Source organism: Pongo pygmaeus, chromosome 19 (genome assembly GCF_028885625.2).
Source record: "Pongo pygmaeus isolate AG05252 chromosome 19, NHGRI_mPonPyg2-v2.0_pri, whole genome shotgun sequence".
Taxonomy (NCBI): Eukaryota; Metazoa; Chordata; class Mammalia; order Primates; family Hominidae; genus Pongo; species Pongo pygmaeus.
In genome coordinates, this window is record NC_072392.2 from 71,478,121 (window position 1) to 71,505,929 (window position 27,809).

Here is a 27,809-nt window from a genome sequence, read left to right on the forward strand (position 1 = left end):
TGGTACATGCCTATAGTTCCAGCTAGTTGGGAGGCTGAGGTGGGAGGATCACTTGAGCCCAGGAGGTCGAGGCTTCAGTGAGCCGTGATCGTGCCACTGCACCCTAGTCTGGGTGATAGAGCAAAACCCTGTCTCCCCCAAAAAAGAAAAAGTAAGGGCCAAATCCAGTTGCACATTGCACTCTGTTAGGAAGTATCTGCTGTGGGTTTGTCCATGTTGTACTAAACTTGCTGCCGAATAGTAAATACTTTGTTTTGTATCTTGTCATCCCTACCATTGATGAATATAAGACCTCTCTCCATTTGGGAGCACTGGGCAGTTGCTATCCTTGCTGGTGTGATTGTATAGTCTTCCTGCCCACTAAGTTAGGGAGGTGTCTGTATAATCTGTGGAGGGCTAGAGGGGATTGTTTGGAGCAATCTGCCTTTATAGTGTTGGGTAAGACAAAATGACAAGGACATTAATATGAGGAACTTGTAAGATACAAACAACTTAAGCCAGGCATGGTGGCTCACACTGTAATAATCCCAGTACTTTAGGAGGCTGAGACAGGCAGATTGCTCAAGTCCAGGAGTTCAAGACCAGGCTGGGCAACATGGTGAAACCATGTCTCTACAAAATACACAAAAATTAGCCGGGTGTGATGCCAGGCGTCTGTAGTCCCAGCTACTTGGGAGGCTGAGGTGGGAGGATCACTTGAGGAGGCAGAGGCTGCAATGAGCCAAGATTACGTCACTGCACTCCAGCCTGGGTGACACAGCAAGACCCTGTCTAAAAAAAAAAAAAACAAAAAAAACAAAAAAAAAAAAACAAGGCAGGGGGTGGTGGCTCACACCTGTAATTCCAGCACTTTGGGAGGCTGAGGCGGGCAGATCACCTGAGGTCAGGAGTTCGAGACAGCCTGGCAACATAGTGAAACCCCGTCTGTACTAAAAATACAAAAATTAGCCAGGTGTGGTGGCAGGTGCCTGTAATCCCAACTACTCAGGAGGCTGAGGCAGGAGAATTGCTTGAACCTAGGAAGCGGAGGTTGCAGTGAGCTGAGATTGCACCATTGCACTCCAGCCTGGGCAACAGAGCCAGACTCTTTCAAAAAAACAAAAACAACAAAAAAGAAACAACTTAAAATGAGAACTTCATGCTTTCCCAGTGAATCAAATTAAGATTCTTGAACAGAACGCCTAGAAATTGCTCTAAACTGTAGGAGCTCAGGGGAGCCTCAGGCAGAAGACTAGGAACAGGATTGAGCCAGGTGACAGGAATGTTTCTTGTAATCTTGGTGAGTTAAATAAGGCATGACAGGGTGTGAACTGTATTAATTCTCACTTCGTTTAGTTTTGCCTCAGTGCTGTAAACACAGTTGGGTCTTGTGCAGTTGACTTGCTTAAAGGGAAAAGTTAGATTCCTTCCTTATAGCAGTTGACTCTGCTTAGCAGTTTTTAAAGTTTATGGCTTTTTGGGGGGTTTTTATTTAACAAACATTTATTTTGTAACTTAATTATCAAAAATAAGCTACCTTTATGCCTTCAGAGAAGTCATAGTCTCAAAGAGGGGACAGGAAGGAAGACAAAGGTAAGAGCACATGTTCAAGTCAGTATAAAGCATGTGGCGGTGACCAGCAAGAGTAGGGTAGTCAGCTCTGCCTGTGGGCAAGCCCGGGAAATCTCAAAGAAGATTCTGGACTCTGGAACATCACTCTATTTGTAGAATATTGAGAAACTTCGTGGAATATTGGACTCCTCAGATACAGCTTATTTCATTCTACAAATGTACCCTGTCTGCAGATATTTTAACCAAGATTGTTAGCATTGTATTAAGGGCTAGAGTGTGTAGTGTTTGCCACTGTTAATATTGAGTGCCTGTTAGATGCCAGGTACTTGGCCAGGTTCTTTATTTAAATATATTGACATTTTTACAACAACTTCAAAGTTAGGTAATATAGATCAATCTATTAAAATAATATGGCTAGGCTCGGTGGCTTATGCCTGTAATCCCAGCACTTTGGGAGTCCGAGGTGGGTGGATCACCTGAGGTCAGGAGTTTGAGACCAGCTTGACCAACATGGTGAAACCTCACCTCTACTAAAAATACAAAATTAGCCAAGTGTGGTGGCGCATGTCTGTAATCCTAGCTACTCTGGAGGCTGAGGCAGGAGAATTGCTTAAAACCCAGGAGGCTGAGGTTGCAGTGAGCTGAGATTGTGCCACTACACTCTAGCCTGGGCCCCCAAGCAAGACTCTGTCTCAAAAAATAGTAATAGTAATAATAATAATGATAATAATGTGTCCAACATGGTGAAACCACACCTCTACTAAAAATACAAAAATTAGCCAGGCATGGTGGTGGGCACCTGTAGTCCCACCTACTTGGGAGGCTGAGGCAGGAGAATCACTTGAACCTGGGAGATGGAGATTGCAGTGAGCCAAGATTAAGCCACTGCACTTCAGCCTGAGCGACAGAGGGAGACTCTGTCTCCAAAAAATAAAAATAAAATAAATTTAAAAATAAAATAATATATAAGACTTCATTTTGCCAGTGAGGAAACTGAGGCTGAAGCTCAAAAGTTAAGTTACTTACTCTAAAGGTAACTCAGTTGATCAGTGCTGAAGCCAGAATTCAAACCTGGGCTCGAATACAAATCCTTGGCTTTATTTCCCACTGGTCTGTTATTGGAAGAGGTAGTAGTAATCAGATTGAAAGTTTGCTGGCATTTGTGGAAACTACCTAAAGAAGGTAGAACCATGTTTATTGGGGGCAGGAGGGTGCAAATGCTCCAGTTGAATATCTGTGTATACTTAAAATTGTAATCAAGTTGAGAGGGCAAAGCAGAGCTATTGCCCCTCGACCCTAAGTGACCTCTCTTTGAAGGATAGGGCCAAAGAAGACAAAGCCTTTACCACTGTTTGCTGCCCTCTTTTGCTTATCATAAAGAGGAAGGCATTATATAAGCTTGACTTTATTAGAGGAGAGGATTAGGGTGAGGAAGAGGTAGGTATTAGCATTTAGGTTGAGCTCTGTCAGTCTGCGTCAGGGATTTTAACTTGATCGATTCAGAAAGGAGCCTGTGTGTTCAGACTTTGGAATGATGAAAACTGAACACCTACAAGGAGCCAGGTGTTATTCCATTTAACCAAGTGTTACCCTTTGAGGGGATAATACGGTCTCCTTTTTTTTTTTTTCTTTTTGAAAAAGCAAAAGAAACTGAGGTCCAGTGAGTTGCAGAACCAGGATGAGATCTCAGGTTTTTCTGGCTCAGATCCCAGAGCTGGATGCAGTAGGAGGGTGTTAAGACTGGTGTCAGGCTTGGCGCGGTGGCTCACGCCTGTAATCCCAGCACTTTGGGAGGCCAAGGTGGGCGGATTGCCTGAGCTCAGGAGTTCAAGACCACCCTGGGCAATATGGTGAAACCCCATCTCTACTAAAATACAAAAAATTAGTTGGGCATGGTGGCGCGCACCTGTAGTCCTAGCTACTTAGGAGGCTGAGGCATGAAAATTGCTTGAGCCCCGGAATTGGAGATTGCACTGAGCCAAGTCATACCACTGCACTCCAGAGACTCTGTCTCAAAAAAAAAAAAAAAAAAAAAAAACTAAAAAAACTAAACCCCTAACACCAGACAGCAGTGAGAGTGTGACTGATTTCACACAAAACCTCTGATCCTATTAGAGCCAGGCTAAAAGCAAACATACCCTTTTTAATTGAGAGAATCTTCATCTGTAAAGTTCATGAAGAAAAAAAATCTTTAAAAAATCATGCTTTGATCAGACTTGATGGCTCACATCTGTAATCCCAGCACTTTGGGAGGTAGAGGTGGAAGGATTGTTTGAGCCCAGGAGTTCTAGACTAGCCTGGATAATGTAGAGAGAGAGACCTCATCTCTACAAAAACAAAACAAAACAAAAAAGCCTAGCCACACGTGGTGGTGTGTGCCTTTGGTCCCAGCTGCTTGGGAGGCTGAGGTAGGAGGATCTCTTAGGCCGGGTAGGTCAAGGCTGCAGTAAGCTGTGATTGCACCACTGCACTCCAGCCTGAGTAACAGAGTGAGACCCTATCTCAAAAAAAGAAAAAAAAAAATCACGCTTTGAATTGGACAGCTCATTTTTGTTTGTTTGTTTCAAGATGGAGTCTACCCCAGTCACCCAGGCTGGAGTGCAATGGCACGATCTCGGCTCACTGCAACCTCCTCCGCCTCCCGAGTTCAAATGATTCTCCTTCCTCAGCCTCCCGAGTAGCTGGGATTACAGGCGCCCACCACCACGCCCAGCTAATTTTTGTATTTTTAGTAGAGACAGGGTTTCACCATGTTGGCCAGGCTGCTCTTAAACTCTTGACCTCATGGTCCACCTGCCTCGACCTCCCAAAGTGCTGAGATTACAGGCGTGAGCCACCACGCTCGGCCGAATTGGACAGCTCTTTAAGGAAACTGGTTACTTCCTCTTTTGTAACCCTTGTTAAGTTTATAATTACTTGTTCAGTGACATGTCTTCCTTCCCTGTTTACCAGGGTTTCTCAGCTCAGCATTATGGACATTTTAGGCTGGACAGTTTTTTGTTGTGGGGTCTGTCCCGTGTATTGGAGGAAGCCCTAGCTTTTGCCCACTAGATACCAGGAACACTCACCCCCACCCCAAGCTGTGACAATCACATTATGTCTCCATATGTCCCTGGGGGCCAAAATCATCCCCAGTTGGAGTTGGGAACCATTGTTATATACCATAGGGGTTAAAAAGTACAGGTTCTGGATCCAGAGCACCGAGTGCTACCCCAGGTCCTGCCAGTTACTAGCTCTGTGATCTTAGGCATGAACTGAACCTCTCTTGCCTCAGTTTCCTCAACAGTAAAATGGGGATGATTATAGTACCTCACTTATAGGGTTGTTTTGAGGAATGCAAGAGTTAACTCACGTAAAATATTTAAGACAATGCCTGACACAGAGTAAGCACTCAACAGATGTTACTTTTCTCAGTGCTCTCTAAGATGTAGGTGCATAGGAAGTGTTTAAAGTGGTATCTCTGGTGTTCTCCTGGCCCTATAAAGGTGGTACCCAAGATAGTATGTGTTGAATGATACTCTGGGTGGCCCCTCAGATATCCTTGTGATATCCTTTGAGATGCCCTTTGTCGTTATTTTATCTTACCTGTCTGATTGCCAGGTCATCCAGAGCAAGAACTGTCCTTTCTTAGCTCTATATTATTTTGAGATGAAGTCTCGCTTTGTTACACCCAGGATGGAGTGCAGTGGTGCAATCTCGGCTCACCGCAACCTCTGCCTCCTGGGTTCAAGCAATTCTTCTGAGTAGCTGGGATTATAGGCGCCCACCATCACGCCCAGCTAAATTTTTGTATTTTTTAGAGACGGGCTTTTGCCATGTTGGTCAGGCTGGTCTCGAGCTCCTGACCTTAGGTGATCCACCCACCTCGGCCTCCCAAAGTGCTGGGATTACAGGGGTGAGCCACCACGCCCAGCCTGCTCTATATTATTTTGTATATTTAGAACACTCAAACATTTGCTGATGAGATATTAGACATACTCAGAAGAGATTATTTCACTTATGCTTGAGAAAGAAGCCAGGAGTCCTTTCCTGGGGATTTGTGACCAGTGTCTCTGAGCATCTCCCCAGTAAGCGGTTCGTCCTTATTTTATAGGTACAGAGTCATGCCACTGATTGGGCTCCCCTCCTTGCTCTGGCTGCATGACCCCCTCTAGCAACACTGTAAGACTCCCTTGAGTATATTTGCAAACTAGACTTATTCCTGGCTTATTACCTTCTTTATGTTTATTTGTTTGGTGTGCAAAATGGTGTAATAAACCCTGTGTATCCATCACCCAGCGCCAGCACCATCAGCCCCTGGCCACTCCTGCCCTGTTTGTATACCTATCCACTTCTTCATTGCATATTAGTGTTTAGTGTTTAAATATACTTTTGTTTTGTTTTGTTTTGAGACAGGGTCTCACTCTGTCACTCAGGCTGGAGTACAGTAGTGCAATCATGCCTTGACCTCCCAGGCTCAAGTGATCCTCCCACCTCAGCCTCCCGAGTAGCTAGGACTACAGGCATGGGCCACCATGCTTGGCTAATTTTTCAATTTTTTTATTGAGACAAGGTGTTTCCATGTTGCGCAGGCTGGTCATGAACTCCTGGGCTCAAGTGATTTTCCCTTCTTAGCCTCCCAAAGTGTTGAGATTACAGGTGTGAACCACCATGCCCAGCTTCTTTTTTTTTTCTTTGAGATGGAGTCTCCCTCTGTCACCCAGGCTGGAGTGCAGTGGTGCGATCTCGGCTCACTGCCACCATCCACGTCCCGGGTTCAAGTGATTCTCCTGCCTCAGCCTCCTGAGTAGCTGGGATTACAGGCACACACCACCACGCCTGGCTAATTTTTTTATTTTTAGTAGAGACAGGGTTTTACCATGTTGGTCAGGCTTGTCTTGAACTCCTGACTTTGTGATCCACTCGCCTCAGCCTCCCAAAGTGCTGGGATTACAGGCATGAGCCACTGCACCCAGCTCTTTTTTCTTTTTTCTTTTTTTTTTTTTGATGGAGTTTTGCTCTTACTGTCCAGGCTAGAGTGCAGTGACGCAATCTCAGCTCACTGCAACCTCCGCCTTCCGGTTTTGAGCAATTCTCCTGCCTCAGCCTCCCAAGTCGCTGGGATTACAGGCACCCGCCACCACGCCCAGCTAATTTTTTTTGTATTTTTAGTAGAGACGGGGTTTCATCATGTTGGTCAGGTTGGTCTTGAACTGCTGACCTCGTGATCCACCCGCCTCGGCCTCCCAAAGTACTGGGATTACAGGTGTGAGCCACCATGCCCAGCAGCACTTCTTTTTTAATTTGTAGTTTTCTTCCTCCATTTCTTTCTTTTTCCCTTTTTTTCTTGCAATTTATACATTTAAAATATTGTTCTGTCTGGAGTTTACCTATTGCTTCTCCATGGCGTTGTTTAATATGTTCCTCTGTCCTTTGAATTTCCTGTAAAATGGTAATTGAATCCAAAGGCTTACCCAATTTGGATTCGTTGGGGAGGGGGAGCAGCATGACAGCATTACTTCATCTGAATTTCTTTTCTTTCTTCTTTTTTTAAATAAAATAGAAAACCACAAAAATCATATGCATGGTTTCATATTATTATAAGGTGAACCCCACTCAGGCAAAGGAACCAAAACTTTTCCAGCCACTCCAGAAATCCTTCCGTGTGCCCCATACTAATCTCTACACCTGTCTTTATAATAATCACTTCCTTTCATTTTTCCATGAATGCTTTTATCACCCCAGTGTGTATCCCTGAGCCCTATAGTTTGATATTGCTCATTTAAAAAAAATTTCATGTCTTTTAAATCTCTTAATCTGTGGATTTTTCTTTCATTTCCTTACAATTATTGAATAATTGGGCTGTTTGACCTGGAAAATTTCCTTGGATTTTACTAATTGCATACTCTTGTTGGAGTTCAGCATGTTGTCCTGTCTTCTGTATTTCTTACAAATTAGCAGGAGTCTGATTCAAACTCAGGCTTGGCTGAACATATAATAGTAGCTCATGCCTAAAATCCCAGCACTTTGGGAGGTGAGGCAGGAGGATCGCTTAAACCCAGGAGTTCAAGACCTGCCTGGGCAGCATGGTAAGACCCTGTCTCTACCAAAAAAATAAATTAAAAACTAGCTGAGGCCAGGCACGGTGGCTTAGGCCTGTAATCCCAGCACTTCGGGAGGCCAAGGCAGGTGGATCACCTGAGGTCAAGAGTTTGAGACCAGCCTGGCCAACATGGGGAAACCCTGTCTCACTAAAAATATAAAAATTAGTCAGGCATGGTGGCCCAGACCTGTAATTCCAGCTACTTGGGAGGCTGAGGCAGGAGAATTGCCTGAACCCAGGGGGTGGAGGTTGCAATGAGCCAAGATTGCGCCACTGCACTCCAGCCTGGGCAAAAGAGGGAGGCTGTGTCTCAAAAAAAAAAAAAAAAAAAAAAAAAGCCAGGTGGCCGAGTCAGGGTAATCGCTTGAGTCTGTGATGTCAAGGCCACAGTGAGCTGTGTTCATGCCACTGCACTCCAGCCTGGGTGACAGAGTGAGACTGTATCTCAAAAACAAACAAAAAAACTGAGGCTTGATCCTTTTGGCAAGATTATATAGGTAGTATTTGGCATGCCCACAGGAAACACATGATGTCTGGTTGTATCTCTTTTTGTGATCTTAGCAGCTGTTCATTGGGAGTTGCAAAATGATGATACTCTAATTTTATCACTTTTTATTTATTAGATGGAATAGTTTTATAGAGACATTTCTCCTCATCTATTATTTACCAAATTCATATAGAAAAAGCAGGATAAATGCTTGATTCTTTTTCTTTATTTACTAATTTTCAAGATAATGAATTGGTTCCCTATCATCCTTTGAAGGTGACCATTTAAAAAATATAATTAATGGCCGGGCGCAGTGGCTTACGCCTGCAATCCCAGCACTTTGGGAGGCTGAGGTGGGCGGATCATGAGGTCAGGAGATCGAGACCATCCTGGCTAACACGGTGAAACCCCGTCTCTACTAAAAAATAGAAAAAATTAACCGGGCATGGTGGTGGGCACCTATAGTCGCAGCTATTCGGGTGGCTGAGGCAGGAGAATGGTGTGAATCCGGGAGGCGGAGCTTGCAGTGAGCTATCGCGCCACTGCATTTCAGCCTGGGCGACAGAGCGAGACTCCATCTCAAAAAATAATAATTATATATAATATAAATCATATATATAATATATATAAATTATATATTATATATAATTTATATAATTCATATATTATATATAATTTATATAATTTATATATTGTATATATAATGTATACATATAATTTATATATTATATATAATGTATACATATAATTTATATAATTTGTATATAATATATATAATTTATACATATATAATTTATATATAACATATTAATCGTATAGTATATGATTTATATATCATATACTATACGATTAATATATATTAATCGTATAGTATATGATTAATCATGTATATGATTAATATATATTAATCGTATAATATATGATTAATTCAGCCAGGTGCAGTGACTCACACCTGTAATCCCAGCATTTTGGGAGGCCGAGGCAGTTGGATCACCTGAGGTCAGGAGTTAAACACCAGCCTGGCCAACATGGCAAAGCCCCATCCTCTACTAAAAATACAAAAAATTAGCCGGGCGTGGTGGCGGACACCTGTAATCCCAGCTACTTGGGAGGCTAGTGCAGGAGAATCACTTGAACCTGGGAAGCAGAGGTTGCAGTGAGCCGAGATCGCCCCACTGCACTCCAGCCTGGGCAACAAAGAGAGACTCTGTCTCAAAAAAATATATATATATACACAATATGTAGTGTGTATATATATATATATACACACACAATATGTAGTGTATATATATATATATATACACAATATGTAGTATATATATATACACAATATGTAGTATATATATATATACACAATATGTAGTATATATATATACACACACTATATATATTATATATACAATATATATACACAATATATAGTACATATATTATATACGATATATAGTATATTATATATACAATATATAGTATGTATATACAATATATAGTATGTTATATATACAATATATAGTATATATTATATATACAATATATAGTATATATTATATATACAATATATAGTATATATTATATATACAATATATAGTATATATTATATATACAATATATAGTATATATTATATATACAATATATGGTATATTATATGTACAATATATAGTATATGTGCAATATATAGTATATATTATATATACAATATATAGTATACTATATGTACAATATATAGTATATTATATATACAATATATAGTATATATACAATATACTATATATTTATACTATATATTGTGTATATTATATATGCTATATGTTATATATATTTTTATATATTTATATTATACACATTATATATATACTATATATTATATACATATAAAATTCATGGAATTAAACATACTTAATGGCTTTCTTTTTTTTTTTTTTTTGAGACGGAGTCTTGCTCTGTCACCCAGGCTAGAGTGCAGTGGTACGATCTTGGCTCACTGCAACCTCCAACTCCCAGGTTCAAGTGATTCTTCTGCCCCAGCCTCCCATGTAGCTGGGATTACAAGCACGTGCTACTACGCCTGGCTAATTTTTTTGTATTTTTAGTAGAGACGGGATTTCGCCATGTTGGCCAGGCTGGTTTCGAACTCCTGACCTCAGGTGATCCAACTGCCTTGGCCTCCCAAAGTGCTAGGATTATAGGCATAGGCGTGAACCACCATGCCTGGCCCACTTAATGGCTTTTAATTCATTACAGTTATAATTATTGAAGCTCGTATTGTCTCACCTTTGACCAGCAGAAGGCTCTTCATGTTGGGGTATTTCTTTTTCCCTCTCTCCCTCCCTTCCTTCCTTGCTTTTATCTAACAGCTTTATTGAGATATAATTCACATAACATGAAATTCACCCATTTAAAATGTGTGATTCAAGGCCAAGGAAGGTAGATTGCTTGAGCCTAGGGGTTCAAGTCCAGCCTGGGCAACATGGCACGAAACCCCATCTTGATAAAAAAAAAAAAAATACAAAAATTAGCTAGGAGCGGTGGTGAGCACGTGTAGTCCCAGCTACTCAGGAGGCTGAGGCAGGAGAATTGCCTGAACCCAGGAGGCAGAGGTTGCAGTAAGCTGAGATCACGCCACTGTACTTCATCCTGGGTGACAGAACAAGACTGTGTCTCAAGAAAGAAAAAATACTGTGCAATTCAGTATTTTTCAGCAATTTTAGTGTATTCACAGAGTTGTACAACAATCACCACAATCAATTTTAGAATGTTTTCATCACACCAAAATGAAAACCTCAGACTATTAGCAGTTACTCCGTATTCCCTCTGCTTCCTGGCCCCTACCAACCACTAATCTGTTTTCCGTTTCTGTGGATTTGACTGTTTGGTACATTTCACATAAATGGAATCATATAATATTTTTATGTCTTGTTTCTTTTACTTAGCATAGTGTTTCAAAGTTCACCAGTGTTGTAGCATCTGTCAGCACTGCATTCCTTTTTATGACTGAATAACATTCCACTCTGGATGTACCACATTTTGTTTCTCCATTCTTTAGGTTGTTTCCAGTTTTTGGCTATTATGAAATAAATAATGCTTCTTTGAACATTCATGTACAGCTGTTTATGTGAATATCTTTTCAATTCTCTTAGATATATTCCTAGGCATGAAATTGCTGGGTCATATGGTAATCCCATGTTTAACCCCATGCCAGACTCCCAAAACAGTTGCACCCAAGACTTTGTTACTGTCTGTCTGTTTGAATATAGCCATCCTAGTGAGTATGAAGTGGTATCTCATTGTGGTTTTGATTTGCATTTCCCTAATGACTAATGATGTTAACATCTTTTCATCTGCTTATTGGCTATTGTATCTCTATTCACAACCTTTGCTCATTTTTGTAATTGAGCTATTTGTCTTCTTATTGAGTTATGAGTTCTTTACATGCTGGGCATGGTGCCTATAAGCCCAGTACTTAGGGAGGCCAGGGCAGGAGGATTGCTTGAGCCCAGGAGCTCAAGACCTGCCTGGGCAATACAGGGAGACACTGTCTCTACAAAAAATTTAAAAATTAGCCCAGTGTGGTGGTGCACGTCTGTAGTCCTAGCTACTTGGAAGACTGAGATGGGAGGATTGCTTGAGTCCAGGAGGTGGAGGTTGCAGTGAACCGAGATCACGCCACTGCACTCCATCTTTTATTTTATCTCAAAAAATAAAGTTCTTTATATATTCTGGATACAAGTCCCTTGTCAGATATAACTTACAAATATTTTCTCCCATTCTGTGGGTTGTCTTTTTACTTTCTTGATGGTATTCTTTGAAGCATGAAGGATTTTGATGAGTTCCTATTCCAACTTTTTTTTTTTTGCTTGTTATGTTTAGAAAAGTTTGCCTAACCAAAGGTGTTGGAGGTTAATACCTATATTTTCTTCTAGGAGACTTAAACTTTTAGCTTTTACATTAGGTCTACTATCCATTTTGTGTTAATTTTTGTTTTTTAATTTTTTTGTTTGGTGTGTGTATATATATATGTACATATATATATATAGAGAGAGAGAGAGAGTGAGAGAGAGAGAGACAGAGTCTCTCTCTGTCACCCAGGCTGGAGTGCAGTGGCACAATCTTGGCTCACCGCAACCTCCGCCTCCTGGCCTTAAGTGATCCTCCCACCTCAGCCTCTCAAAGTGCTGGGATTACAGGTGTGAGCCACTGTACCCAGCCTTGAATTTTTGTGTATGGCATGAGAAAGGAGTCCAACTTTATTCTTTTTCATGTGAATATTCAGTTGTTCTAGTGCCATTTGTTGAAAAGATACTCTTTCCCCATTGAATTGTCTTGGCATCCTTGTTGAAATCAGTTGATTGTAACAGTGAAGGTTAATTTCCAGACTCAGTTCTATTCCATTGAGTTGTATGTCCATCCTTATGCCATTACTGTCTTGATTCCTATAGTTTTGTAGTACTTTTTGAGATGGAAAAGTGTGAGTCTTCCAACTTTGTGGTTTTTCAAGCTGGTTTTGACTATTTTGGGTCTCTTGCATTTCCATATGAATTTTAGGATCAGATTGTCAATTTCTGCAAAGAAGCCTACTGAGATTTTAATACCCCTGTGTTGGCAAGAGTGTGGAGTTGAGTCTGTACATCAATTTGGGGAGGGAGTATTGGCATGTCAACAATATTATGTCTTCTGATCCATGGACATAGGCTGTCTTTCTGCTTATTTAGGTCTTTTTTAAAACTCTTTGAACAATGTTTTATATTTTTTCTTTTGTTTATTGTTTGTTTTCCTTCCTTCCTTCTTCCTTCTCTTTCTTTCTGTCTTTCTTTTTTTTTTTTTTGTCCCACTGTCACCTAGTCTGGAGTGCAGTGGTGCCATCATGGTTCACTAACTACAATCTCCACCTCCCTGGCCCAGTGTGTCCTCCACTTCAGCCTCCTGTGTAGCTGGGACTATAGGCACACACAACCATGCCCAGATGATCTTTATATTTTTAGTAGAGATGGGGTCTCACCACATTGCCCAGGCTGGTCTCTAACCCTTTGGCTCAAGCCATCCACCTTGCCTCAGCCTCCCAAAGTGCTGGGATTATAGGTATGAGCCACTGTATCTGGCCCGTATTTTTTCATAATATAAGTTTCGTATTTCTTTTGTTAAATTTATTTTTTAGTATTTGTTTTTGATCGTATTGTAAATTGAATTGTTTTCTTAATTTTAATTATTTTTGGATTGTTTATAGCTAGAGTATAGAAATTTAATTGCTTTTTGCATATTCATCTTGTATGCTGTAAACTTGCATAACTCATTTATTAGTTCTATTATGTATTTCTTTTTAAATTGTGAAATAACATGTATGTGGTAAAAAGGTCAAATAGTGCCCAAGGGAATATAAGGAAAAGTGAATCTTCTGCCCTCTCACCCCTGCTCCCACTAAACTAAACTATTGTTTAGTTTTTCTTAAGCTGTTTCAAGCTGAAGAAAGGAGTGGGATATTAAAAAACACTACTTCACTGTTAGCTGAATATCTTTTTTTTTAGGCAGGGTCTTACTCCATCACTCAGGCTGGAGTGCAGTGGTACAATCATAGCTTACTGCAGCCTCAGCCTCCTGGGCTTAAGCAGTCCTCCCACTTAAGCCTCCTGAGTAGCTGGGACCACTGTTGTGCACCACAATGCCTGGCTAATTTTTTTAATTTTAATTTTTATAGAGGTAAGGTCTCCCTATGTTGCCCATGCCAATCTTGAACTCCTGGGCTCAAGCAATCCTCCCATCTCAGCCTCCCAAGGTGCTGGGATTATAGGCGTGAGCCACCGCACTGGGCCTTCTTTTACTTTTGACCTTGTGCTTGTTTTTTTCTCCTTGGAGGATTACATATAAGTCAACTAGACTCCCTAGTTTATTCTCTTTTTACTTACACTGTTAAGAAAATGAGACCTGGAATGTGAAACAGATGTGAATCCTTATCTGATTCTGTCTTCAGAGGTCAGAAAAACCTTTGGTGTGGCAGAAAGACATGGGTGTTTGGGTGTTTATACCTGGAAGAGATTTCTTACCCCTAATATGGTCTTTGTTGGGAGAAACGAAAAATAGTGCATGGCTAGAAACTAGGTTTGTGCCCAGGACCTCAGGCATGAGGACTGGAAGAAAGTTACTGACGATTAATGTTCGACTTCACCCTTACTCTTTTAGCCCCAGTTGGGTCTTATCCTGGATTCTTTACATTTTTAACTGCTTCTGTTAGCATGCTCTAAATGTGAGAGTTCTAATTGTTTGTTGCGTTTGTGGGCAAACAGTAAATGGTCAGATTAATACCAGAGAATATCAGAAAATTAACAGGTTTCAAATTGCTATTTGTAAACCTAAAGGCTAAAAGTAATACAATTAAATAGGCAAGTATATGTGGTCATTAAAATTCAAGTAGGCAAACAATCAGATAATTGTATGTTGCATATTATCCCGATCTCTTTAAGCACAGTGTTATCTTTGGAAATAAATTATTAGATATATAAATTACTTTTATCTCTGAAACATCATGTTGAGTTTACCAATATTACAGCCAATCCCCCAAAGCTTTCTGTTTGCCATAGTTTAATTTACTAAAGAATATATAAATACCAGTGAGGGACAGGACAAATTCAAAGAGCCATTTGAACCCAAAATTATTTCTTAAAACCACTTGAGTTAAATATATTCAAGTGAGAAATTCACGTGTGAGTTCTTTTTCTTTTCTTTTAATGGAGAGGACCAACCATGTGGGTGGAGGAGAGAAGTAGGGCTTCAAAATACAAGACTTAGTTTTGAAGGGGTGGGAGTGCCAGGGAGGGGACTAGGAGAGGCTGGTCATGAACCAGAGTGCTGTGACTGTCCTGGACAACCTCCTTGTTAGATTGGCAGAGGTGCAGGCACTCTAGAGACCCTCCTGGAGAACCCTGCTGAGAGGCTCCTCGGCTATGGCAGAGCCACCGATAATTCTTCCTTAGGGCAGGTGTTCAAGGCAGGCTGGCTTTTTTGGCTCCATGCCACAGCAAGTTCTCTAAGCTCAGTGGGCCTCAGTTTCTTTATATGTGAAATGGGGATGGTGGTGTTTGCCTCAAAGTATAGTTTTAAAGACTAAATAAGTTACCATTATTATTATTATTTTTTTTAGAGACAGGGTCATGCTTTGTCACCTGGGCTAGAGTGCAGCAGCACAATCTTGGCTCACTGTAGCCTCGAGTTCCTGGCCTCAAGTGATCTTTTCTCCTTGGTCTCCCAAAATACTAGGATTATAGGCGTGTGCCACTGCACCCAGCCTGAGTTAAATGTTTTTAAGATGAGCTTAACTTGTTCAGTAACAATAAAATAATGTATTTTGATTTTTTTTTTCCCCCGGAAAGTCTGTTGTCAGTGATCATGGAAAGGCTTTGGGATGCAGTGTACATGCTTTCATTTGTTTTGTTTTCATGCCTTCAGATAAAATTTTAAAACTATCTGGGCCGGGCACGGTGGCTCAGGCTTATAATCCCAGCACTTTGGGAGGCTAAGGCAGGTGGATCACCTGAGGTCAGGAGTTCGAAACCAGCCTAGCCAACATGGTGAAACCCCATCTCTACTAAAAATACAAATATTAGCTGGGTGTGGTGGCAGGCGCCTGTAATCCCAGCTACTCGGGAGGCTAAGGCAGGAGAATTGCTTGAACCTAGGAGTTGGAGCTTGCAGTGAGTCGAAATCGCGCCACTGCACTCCAGCCTGGGCGACAAGAGCAAGACTCTATCTTAAAAAAATGAACAAACACTTTGGGAGGCTGAGGTGGGCAGATCACGAGGTCAGGAGATCGAGACCATGAAACCCCGTCTCTACTAAAAATACAAAAAATTAGCCCGGCGTGGTGGTGGGTGCCTGTAATCCCAGCTACTTGGGAGGCTGAGGCAGGAGAATGGCATGAACCCGGGAGGCAGAGCTTGTAGTGAGCTGAGATCGCGCCACTGCACTACAGCCTGGGCGACAGAGCAAGACTCCGCCTCAAAAAACAAACAAACAAAACTATTTGAACTTAAACCCCAATAATAGTAGATATTTTATTTTCCAATCAGTTGTGTCTATAGAATGTCTTTTGATATGACAGTGGCTGAGAATTCTTTGACAGGTTTTGCAACTCAGATTTTCTCAAAGAATCTTGTTTACCTTCCATAGCCCCTTTGTTTACTGAAAGCAAAATATTCTTAGTTCCCTTGAACCCCAGTGTTCCTGCCATTCTGGATGTCTCCATGCTGTGGCGTGGGGCCCTTTTTGGGGTGGGATTCCCCAGCACAGAGCCTGCTAATACATAAGGGTGTGGTGCTCCCACTGAGTCTATTTGGCATCAATCAGCAGGTGGGTTTACACTGAGTAGTACTAATCCTAGCTTGCCCAAGCTGTTGTAGTTGTTGTTCTTTTAAAAGCATCATCTTTTTTTGATCTCTTGGCCTAAAATTTCAGAAGCAGGAACTGGGGGTTATGGGGGTTGGGTATAAAAGGTAGCTAAACCTGATTGTCCTGGCTTGAAGTAATGGCAGGAATAATAGGCTTGTCAACTTTGATCCCAGCTGTTACCTTCTACTTACCAGCCTCTCTGCTGAACCAATTGGAATTTGTTGGGGACTCCTCTGAACGGCTTTTCTGGGTCTTCACCTTCAGGATACTGCTAGATGTGCCCAACAAGTATCTCTCATTCCCAGCAGGGATCCTTTTGATTCTTGGCCTTCCCGAGAGCCTCAGGCCTGGGATTGGCCACTTGGGTCCAAGCAGTGTCTCTAGTTTGGCATCATTGGGCTACTCCGAGGAGCAGCACTCTCAGCTGTTATGAGTGATGCTAGGAGCCAGGCACAGTGGCTCACGCCTGTAATCCTAGCACTTTGGGAGGCCGAGGCGAGTGGATTGCTTGAGCCCAGGAGTTTGAGACTAGCCTTGGCAACATGGGGAAACCCTGTCTCTACTAAAAATACAAAAATTATCTGGGTACGGTGGCATGCACCTGTGGTCCCAGCTACTCAGGAGGCCAAGGCGGGAGGATTGCTTGAGTCTGGGAGGTCAAGGCTGCAGTGAGCTGAGATTGGGCCACTGCACTCGAGCCTGGGTGACAGAATGAGACCCTGTCTCAAAAAAACAAAACAAAACAAAACAAAAAAACACACAAAAAAGTGATGCTAGGGAGGCCTTTGGCAGAGAATAGATTTCCTTAATTGTGAATGTGGTGGTGGTGCTTCTGGAAATGGAAATCAACAGCACTTTGTGGAGGGGCTTTTGCACAGAATACATATATGAACCATAAAGAAGTCCCATTTCCCCTCCCTAGGTTCTCTTCAAACAAGAAATGGTAGTTAGCTCCATTGTTTCCTCTGAATACTTTCCTTTGTTTTCTTTCTTGAAGGACTGCCACCAACTCCTGTCCAGCTGCTCTATCCAGTGTCCCGATTCAGCAATGTCAAATCCCTCCAGCACCTTTGCAGATTCCGGATACGACAGCTCGTCAGGATAGATCACATCCCAGATCTCCCACTGCCTAAGTACAATGGGGTTGTCAGGTTTGGGACAGGAATGAGTAAGGGGGTTGTGGGGAGGTAACAAATGTCAGTGAGGCCTGCAAGCTACCCTCACAGGCAGAGTCTGGCATAAAATATTTGCAGATATAATTCTTTCACATTTACTGTGTCTTAGCACCTAACTCTAGAACTGTCATATTGCAGCCAGAGGGAGGAAGATGTGTGTGTCAGCCTCCCTTCTGCAGTCTCTATGAAGAATAGAGTAGAAGTGGTAAGAGTAAGGAAGACAGAACTATAATAACTGAGAAAATGGGAATTGTGTTAGGTCTCAACCATGTAGGGAGTGAAGAAGAGTTGAACAAAGGAGTTACTTCTTTTATATTTTGTATAAAAACCTTTTGTGTATATCCCTCATTTGTTTTTCACAGACCTCTGATCTCTTATATCCGAAAGTTCTACTACTATGATCCTCAGGAAGAGGTATACCTGTCTCTTAAGGAAGCGCAGCTCATTTCCAAACAGAAGCAAGAGGTGGAACCCTCCACGTAGCAAGGGGCTCCCTGCTGGTCACCACCAAGGGTATGAGCTCTCTGCCTCACTGCCCAGCCACATTTCTTCCTGGGCAGTCATCATCATGCCTTGAGCCTTGGGCCCCCTCCCCACAACTCCCAACATGGATAGCCCCGATCCAGGCATTTGCCCATAGAATGACAAGATCTGACCTTGGAGTCCTCAAGGGGCACACACCCCATTTGGGAGAAAAGCAGACAGACAAGAAAGACATGAAAGTAGATTGCCAGGAAATGTGCAAGCTAATCGCCGAATGTGAGCAAGGAGGGGGACACCCAAGTGTAGCTAAGAGTACGGCCTCTGGCAAGGAGAGGGTAATTGAAAAAAATAAAAAGAAGAGTGCAGCCTCCTCTCATACAGACTTGGGCTGATCTCCCTGATAGCGCACAAATGGCATATAAAGCAGGAAGCTAAAGGGAAAGGAAACTTCATCAAAGAGAATGCAAACATGCCTTTAATTGCAACAGGCGTGCACTTCAGTGAGACTCCACCATGTCCCACAGCTTGGAATATGGGGATGAGGAAAAACAGCCCACTCTTCTATTTGGCGTTCCATTTGGGCCATTACAAAGTAAATTGTTGAAGAGAATAAATGAATTAACTAAGGAATTCACTTATCTACGAGGCTCTTCTCCCATCATTACACAGTTCTACTCATTTATTTTCCCATAAAGTATCTTGCAATACTGGTTTGTGCAGATGAATTCCAATTAGTCTTTTAAATTGCACTAAAGTGAACATTGTGGGGCCAAGTTCCTGAGTAGGGAACACAATTGCCAGGGAGCCATGACTTTGGTGGTGGTGGTGACAAGCAAGATTGACTGCCAGTGTGTAGTGACTGCTTTCTTCTGGTGTGGATCCTGGAGTAGATGTACAGTCTCATCATTTCTTCAATTATATGCAAATTGTATGCCTTTGGAAGTGACTAAATATCTAATGTCTTGTGTCTAGGTGGATTTCTCTGCATGATGGCTTTGCAGTTGAGATTAGGGTGAGAGGTAGAGCACTAGGGAGGTCCACCTACCTGACTACCCTTGAAGAGTAATTAGGCCATTCAGTTAGAGGACCACGTCTGTGGGTGCAGTGCTGTAGAAGAACCCACATAAACAGGGGGCATGTTCAGAGAAAGGCCTTGTGGCATTGGAGAGCTCAGACTTCATCATATGGGAATAAATGGCCTAGAAAGAAATATGATTAACCCAGAGCATGGAGGTTTTAGGGAGAGATAGCTGAAAGATGCATTTGATGGGTTTTCCTAAGGAAGAGAGTGATTAACCTCCTCTCTGTGGTTCCAGTGGGGAGCAAGTTCAGCATTACGCTTATTCTTTGCCACAGGCAACAATCCTGATGTCACAGCAAAAAGAGATCCTGAGAGTTCAGTTCAAACCTTTGCCAGTGCATGACTGCTCCCAACACTCAAGACAAGTGGCTCCCTGCCGGCCTGTTCCTGATCATGCCACACCCTTCCCAGCTGAGGCAGGGCCTTTATACCTCTAGGTCCCCTTGCCCAGAATGCTCTGCTCCAAGGCCCTCTCATGTCACAGCAAAAAGAGACATGGATAAGGACCAAAATGAATGTAAGTTACAAGGAACTAGATTTCAGTCCAACTTTACAAGAAACTTTTTAACAGAGAGGTCCAAAACCGGGATGGTTTTCCTCAAGAGCTTCCATTCAGCAGATAGCTGTATATTTGTGTTTATTTGGCACCCAGTATGAATTGAGAATAGAGTGCTGAGCAAAGCAAAGGCCCTGTTCTCACTCAGCTTCCCTTCTCCCTTATGTTCATGTTTCAGGCAGCAAACATGAACATAAATGAATGGGCTAATTTCAGGTGACTGTACAGTGTTGTGAGGAAAGTAAAACTGGGTTAAGTTTAGTGATTAGTGGTGGGATACTCCTCAAGTTTAGATGGTCAGGGAGAGACTTGTGAGGAGGTGCCATTTCAGCTGATACCCAAATATCAAGGAGCCAGCCATGGGAGTGCCTTGGAGCAGAGCATTCTGGGCAAGGGGACCTAGAGTTATAAAGGCCCTGCCTCAGCTGGGAAGGACGTGGCGTGATCAGGAACAGGCCAGTGGGTAGCCATTTGTCTTGAGTGTTGGGGGCAGTCATATATTGGCGAAGGTTTGAACTGAACTCCCAGGATCTCTTTTTGCTGTGACATCAGTATTGATGCCTGTGGCAAAGAATAAGCGTAATGCTGAACTTGCTCCTGGTGTAGACCCTAGGAGCCCTGGAAAGGGAGGAAGTAACACTTCCCAAGGGAAAGGTCTTTTTTTTTTTGAGATGGAGTTTCGCTCTTGTTGCCCGGGCTGGAGTGCAATGGCGTGATCTTGGCTCACTGCAACCTCCATCTTCCGGGTTCAAGCAATTCTCCCACCTCAGCCTCCCAAATAGCTGGGATTACAGGTGTGCACCACCACGCCTGGCTAATTTTGTATTTTTAGTAGACTGGGTTTCACCACATTCGTCAGGTGGGTCTCAAACTCCTGACCTCACTCAAGTGATCCACCCACCTTGGCCTCCCAAAGTTCTGGGATTACAGGCATGAGCCACTGTGCCCCATCGGGAAAGGTCTTTAGGGTATGAAATTTGGCCTTTATGACTTCTTGTTGTTCAGGCTGATTTTAATTTGGGAGTTCTGAATGGCCTGCTTGGTCTATGTGTGCTGTTACCTGGGGAATTTCATGCCAGGGGTTTGGAGTCAGGCCATAGAGTAATGACTAGAACAGTGCCTGTCTCAAGTCGGAAGGTGGAAGCAACAGTGGCCTTTGTGTTTCTGTGTCAACCCTGTGCAGTTGACAGAAGCTGCAGAAATACAGAGCTCTCTGGCCAGGTGTGGTGGCTCACGTCTGTAATCCCAGCAGTTTGGGAGGCCGAGGGGGGCTGATCACGAGGTCAGGAGTTTGAGACCAGCCTGGCCAACATGGTGAAACCCTGTCTCTACTAAAAATACAAAAATTAGCCAGGCATGGTGGCACACGCCTGTAATCCCAGCTACTTGGGAGGCTGAGGCAGGCGAATCGCTTGAACCCAGGAAGTGGAGATTGCAGTGAGCCGAGATCATGCCATTGCACTCCAACCTGGGTGACAGAGCGAGACTCCGTCTCAAAAAAAAGAAAGAAATATAGAGCTCTTTCTTGCCAGATTCAAAAGGGGTTACTCCAGGGGCTCACTTCCCTTTTCAGTCCCTAGAGCAATTGAGCCTCAGGGAAAAAGTGGGTAGGAGATGAAGGGGTAAGGGAAAGGGAAAGAGAGAATTTATGCAATGTGGTAGGATATATTTATTAGTTATTTCAGGACCTTGTTTTGTCATCCAAGTCATAGGCTGCTCAGGTCCCCCTGACAAAGGCCACTGCTGCATCCCTAGTCACATGTGGCCCTCATGGAAGCGTTCAGCTCTCCAGGCTCCATTCTCCTTTTGAGGTGTGCTGCTCCACCTCCAGTGGCTGGCTGTTATTTCACTCCATTTTGGTTCTATTCTGTTGAACTGTTGTAATTTTTTTTCCTTTTTTACCTAGGCATTTGGTTGCCAAGCTCCAGCTTCGAAGAACCAAATTAAGCTACCATGAAAAGAAGAGGAAAAATGAGGGAACGGGAAGGTTGGGATTCTCTGTGCAGAGACTTTGGTTCCCCACACAGCCCTGGGGCTTGGAAGAAGCACATGACGGTACTCTGCATGGGGCTCCACCTCACACCCACCCCTGGGCATCTTAGGACTGGAGGGGCTCCTTGGAAAACTGGAAGAAGTCTCAACACTGTTTCTTTTTCAGAAGTTTTGTTTTTGATATTTGTATTACTTGGTATGGAAAACTCACCTTGAAGGCAGTTGGGGTTTGTGCCCGTTGGATTGAAAGTGGTGCGAAGGGTGAGCAGGTCCAAAGAAGGGGTGGGAGGAGGGAACAGGGGACGGCCATTCAGCTGGTGCCAAAGGCAGAGTTAGAGTCTGTGCTATGGGCCTGGAAGATGGGAGGAGGGGCCTGAGGTTTGCAAAGGACTGGGAGTTCCTGAGGAAGGGGGAATCTGCCTCTTGTTGCCATGGGCAGCTGTTGTAGCAGCAGGAGAGAAAGGAGGGTGGGTGGTCTCGAAAAGAATATTGGGCAAACCTAGCAATTGGCCTTAGCTGGGAGAAGTAGTGACTCCTGCATCCTTTTTTAAGGTTTAGGAACCTGAGTTCAGAAACACCTCTCATGGAAACTGTACTAGTTGTGATTTACTTAATTCCTTAAGTTCCATGACCTGAAGTTAACCCCGTTCTTCCTCTGCTCTCAACACATTCCACCTTGAGATAACTGTACATGTCACTCTGATCATGGTAACAGCATCCCTATTGCTTCTGCCAGCTGTCATGGCAATCGTGTTTCTCATCACCTGGGCGGTTCAGAGCCAATCGTGGGCTGCTGAATTTAATGGAGTATGTTTCCGTTCTTCATGGCAAACTGTACTCATGACTTAGGAGTGAATGTTACTTCCATGTGCCTGTCAGCTTGTGAGGGGGAATGTGGAGGAAGGTGAGAAATGCAGCTCCCACAGTTGTGCTCTTCCTAGAGGAAGCTCTCAGAACGCAGCCCTCATGGGATTTCCTTAGGTCAGAGGAGAGCATCACATCTCACGTTTTTAGGTTTATCACTGCCATCCCACTTCTGGGATGGGAGGTAGCAAGGGCTTCTGTATTTTCTTGTGTTCATTCTAGCAACCCAGACATTTCCGGATCAGATCCTGCTGGTCTCCACTCACTGGAAAGTCTGCCAGATGCCGATTTGAGAGCTGCCTGTCCCGGCTCTCAGGAGGAGCGGGGAGAAAAACTCCAGTGGTCTTAAATGGTTTCTGCAGCTGGCCGTGGCCAATTCATATGACATTGTGAGTTCATTTGTTGTAGAGCTGCTCTGGGGAGAGGTTTGCTATTGAGATGTAACAGTGGAGCTGTTGGGTCTTCATGACTCCTTTGCATGTGTTCCGTGAGACTCTTTCTGGGTTCCCAGTGCTTATAGTTGCCTCGTCTCACAAGACAGATACTAATGTCAGGTTTGTGGCTTCCTGATGGTTTGGGTGGGGCCCCAGTGTCTTGGTAATTTATAGGACCGCCTCATCTGGGAGCATTGCCTTCTTCCTTAGTCCCACGTGGAGTGACCAGTCTTCCTCGTTGTAGCTGAACAGGGAGGAAACTTGCACCATTACCTGACTGTGGAAGGGTGGCCCACAAGATGAGCTGTGCACCATAAACACAGCCCACCTCTGATTTGTCATGTGGTACCTCTTCTTTCCTTGGCTTCCATGGTAGTATTACCAACTAAGCAAGATTGTGATCCCAGAAATTGGCTTAGCATGTGAGTGTTGCCCCGTGAGAGTACAAGTAATATAACTCGCCATCTTGCAGGAAGTGCCACCCCAATATAGAGCCTGAAGTTAGAATCCGTTGAGATCCTTGGGTGGCTGATATGCAGCCTGGGATCTTTCTTTTTTTTTGTTCCTTTTCAACCACCCATAATTTTAATATTATTTTTTAGTGTGTGTGTGCCTGGCTTTGCACTAGATATTGTAGAAAACAAAAAAGGTAAAAGGCGTAATCTGTGGCCTAAGGGAGCTTTTAGGTGACTGCTGCACATCAAGCAGAAAATCAAGGACTATCTAAAGACGTTTATAGTAGATAAGATCAGGGTAGACCAGATGGTCTGGGAAAGTTCTGTGCCTCTGAGGCTTTGGGTTGTAGTCAATGGCGGGATAGACAGTGAGATGAAAAACACATGAACAAAAGCAAGGAAGCAGAAATCTGCATGGCATGTACTGAACAGTGCACAGCCCTGTTAGAGCAACATGGTTAAAGAATCCTTTCCAGTGTGGTTGTCTAGATGGAAGCTTCCCAGCCACCAGGCAGACCTGAGTGCCTAGGGGTTATGATGGTGAGGTGGAGCCCAAAGCCCAAAGGAGTCAGCAAGGCTCCTGCCCATTGCCAGGGCCTCACTATGGTCAGCTCAGGCCATGTGAGGGAGGCAGAGCCTCCGCACCCCCTGTGTTACTGGGGTTTCTTCTGGAGAACTCATACACTCAGGTACAAAACAAACCAACTGAGGAGGTGTGACCCAACCTCACCACCCACCTTTCTCCTGGGGAGTGTCGTGTTGAACTGTGTCTGTGATCTGTCAGTGCACGGGTCCCAGCGCTGGCCGCAGCCTAGTCCTTTCTCTGTGGAGTGGGCTGCAAAACAGCAGCACAAGAGGAGACAGTCTTCGTCAGGTGTGGATGTTTGGTGCCTGCATGGGTGGCCTTGCACAGAGCAGTTAGAGGAAGATGAGGGGGAGGCATGGGGCTGGGCCAGCTCTCTGGGATGCAGCCTGGTCAGAGAGTAAATGGAGCAGAGGAACAGGTGCGCCAGTACCTGCCCTTCACCTCCCCGACCAGGCCCGCCCCTCCTTCGCCAGTGCTGTGCAGAGCTCATTTAAATGTATTCCTTTCTAGGTCTGGGCGCGGTGGCTCACGCCTGTAATCCCAGCACTTTGGGAGGCTGAGGTGGGTGGATCGTGAGATTGGGAGTTCAAGACCAGCTTGGCCAAACAGTGAAACCCTATCTCTACTAAAATACAAAAATTAGCTGGGCATGGTGGCATGCGCCTGTAGTCCCAGCTACTCGGGAGGCTGAGACAGGAGAATCGCTTGAACCCAGGAGGCGGAGGTTGCACTGAGCCGAGATCGCGCCACTGCCCTCTAGCCTAGACGACAGAGTGAGACTCCATCTCAGAAAAAATAAATAATTCCTTTCTGGTTGTATTTTCAAGTCACAAATTGGAAAAGGCTTACATCTAGTGACCCACTATTGATTTCTAAGTTGTGGGTGGGTGATACCAGTGGCCTCAGTGCCTGTATAACCCTCACCTGTTTATGACTGATCTACTGTAACCTTCCTCAGGTTGAGAGTGAGCCGCTGTGAGCCAGTGACAACTACTGCTACAACTTGCTGTTACTTGAAATTCGTGTGCTGTGTTGGTAGCACAGGAGTAGGCGGGCGGGGGTTTTGGTGTGGGCACTAGATAAGTGGGTGGCAGCTGGCTTTTTGGGACCATTGGTGCTGACCTTTGCCTGGTCACCTGCCTGTGCCTAGGCCAAGTGAATGTTACATCTTGGAACCTGAGCCATGGAGGTGGCGCCACCTCCCTGAGGAGAAAGGTGTGGCCAAGGGAAGCTCCGGCATGGCTCCTGCTCCTTCCCCTTCCCTACATTTCACTTGGGCTAATGATGTAAGCCCCCCTTGAGGTTGGGGATGGTGTGGAGATAGCTGCAGACACCCCTGTAACAGACATCCAGGAAGAATTAGGGAGTGGGGGTAATTATAGTTCCCAGGTCTAGGGGTGAGAGGTGGGAGTAGAACCAGAAGTGCCCTGGAATCCAGCCGTGTCAGCCCTCACCCCAGGGCCCCCAGGAAAGCATGGCCTGCTTGAAGCCCTCTGCTCCCTGCAGAAACTGGGGAGAGGAGGAGCTTTTTCCTTCAGTTAGATCTTTCCCTTCCCTGCTGCCTCTCTACCTTAGCTTTGGAGCCCTAAAGTTAGTGGACAAGACACTGGGATAAAGGTCTATGGCTGCTGGAAGGAGGTCTGAGTCTGTGTGTGTGCATATGCATGTGTGTGTGTGTGTGTGTCCTCATTTGCAGAAGTCTTGCTACCAGTTGGGGTGTTAAGAGCATCTCCACTGGGCGGAGACCTGGCATTTGTTTTCCACTGCTAAGAGAATGACACGCCCCCTGTCATGTAAGGGAGGAGCTATTGAGTTAGACATTTTCCCTATGGGAATCCTTGGGTTTGGTTTGTGGGAAAGGAGGGAATGGATAAGTGATTTTTATCTCTAATCGTCAACACAGCTGTTCTTCCACTGAATTTGTGCTATTGCATACATGTAGCCATCTTTCTTTTCACTGCAGCAGTGTTTATCAGTAGTTCAAAATGATTTATTTGCTCCTGGGGAGTAAAACCTTTTTTATTAAAAAAAGAAAAAGAAAAAAAAAGAAAGAAAAGTGTGCCCCCCTCCTACGTCGCGATAGCTATAAAATGATTGGGCCACAAAGGTCAAGTCTGCACGTCCCTGTGGTAGACCCTGCTTTCACATTGGAGCCTTCACACTCAGCACAAAATGATCGGAGGCCTTGATAAAATGGAGAGCAAAGTCTTGGGAGCAGTGAAATGGGGGTTGGATCATAGAGACAGGCGCTGGGGACTCGGGTACTGCAGTTAGGAAAGTAGCGTTATGAGTTGTACTGAAAATGTTGATTCTCTAATCTGCCAGAAAAGGACCTGTCTTTTCATGCAGATTTCATATTGTCTTTGTCCTTTTCATTGCTTCTTGACCTTCCTGGTAGGTGTTGCTCAGTTTCTTCCTGTTTCCCTTCCCGTCCTCTCCACACCTGCTATCCCGTCCCACTCCCATCTACCTCCCGGGAAGCCAGCCCTGCATGCTGAGTTTGTGACCTGCTTCACTCCCATTTCATTTCTAGAGGGTTTAGAGGGGACCTGCATTCCCTTTCCCTCTCCTACCCCCTCCTCCACAACACCAAGAGGCCTGGAGGGGCAGACAGAAAGCAGCCAGCCACGGCGGGAAGACATGCATGTTTGGTTGCAGCTGGACTGCGATCGTAGTTCCTCCTGGAGATAGAGTGTGAGGAACTTAGGACACTCTTCCTCAGACTCTGGGATCATCACATACCACACTGCCCTGCTCAGAGCTTCGTCCTGAGCTCCCTAACCAGCTCAGGTGGAGCAGAAGCCTGGTCTCACTCCTCCATCTCTGGTGCTCCCTTGGGCGGGGACCTGCCCCTCACTCTTAGGCCGAGAACCTTGTCCAAGGGACAGGTAGGGTCCAGGTGCCACTTTGGTTAGCTGGCTGTTGGAATGCCCACACTGGTGCTGCCTGTGGCATAGCCACTGCTGTACGTTTTTGGTTGTTTTTAAGAAACTCGATGAAGAGGGGTGTCATTCTGGGCTCGGGGTGGTTGCCAATTTTTCACCAGAAAGGGAGCCACCCCTTGCAACCACTTCTGTCTCTGTTAGCCCCCCCTCTGCCCTCCTCCAAGCCAAAGCGTGGCCTGGCTTTTGTCTTCCCATTTAGTTTTCCTCTTTTACCCTTCCTTTTGTGCTTAATTTATTAAAATAGTTGCTGTATAATTTATTTTCATAAACTATAAAAAAATACTAAATGGTTAAAATAGACTTGCAGGCCAATCTTAAATAGGGTGGGAGGGTCTGAGGGTGGGATGGGGAAAGGGAAAGAGGTTTTGATATAAACAAAACAAATGCACTTTGGGTGTGTTTTGGTATTTTTCTGGGGATAGAGGGGGTGGGGTTAGGGATGTCCCTGTAGATTAGTTCCAGAATGGGGTGTCTGTATATACTGTATTAATAGGCATGTTTGACTCTCGTAAAGGGACATTAGTAGCTGCTGCAGGTCCTGTTTGGAAACCCCATGTACAATTCCCAGTTTTTTGTAAGTGTCAGTGCGAGAGACATTTGACTCTTGTGTTTGTATCTCCTTTTTATGATTTCTGTACCTACCCATGTCTTTTTGGGGAGGGGTGAAAAGAGATTTGAAATAAAAATGTTTAGAAATTATTTCATGTTCTTTGGTTTGGTGTTTTTTACTCCCTCTCCCATCTC

At 44.1% G+C, this 27,809-nt stretch overlaps 1 protein-coding gene across 8 annotated transcripts in view; it reads left to right on the plus strand.

Moving 5' to 3' along the window:
• SOCS7 (suppressor of cytokine signaling 7) overlaps window positions 1–27,764 on the plus strand; it is a 54,860-nt gene extending 27,096 nt beyond the window's left edge. For 6 of the 8 annotated variants that reach the window (XM_054456064.2, XM_063656890.1, XM_063656891.1 and 3 more), the window contains 3 exons: window positions 17,492–17,627; window positions 18,032–18,182; window positions 21,696–27,764. In XM_054456064.2, coding sequence (XP_054312039.1) covers window positions 17,492–17,627; window positions 18,032–18,152 — 257 coding nt within the window. In that variant the 3' untranslated portion in view covers window positions 18,153–18,182; window positions 21,696–27,764. Of the gene's footprint in view, window positions 1–17,491; window positions 17,628–18,031; window positions 18,183–21,695 lie in introns of those variants that run through there. The other 2 variants (XR_010124738.1, XR_008494920.2) reach the window with 1 other exon arrangement.
• The last annotated feature ends 45 nt before the right edge of the window (window positions 27,765–27,809 follow it).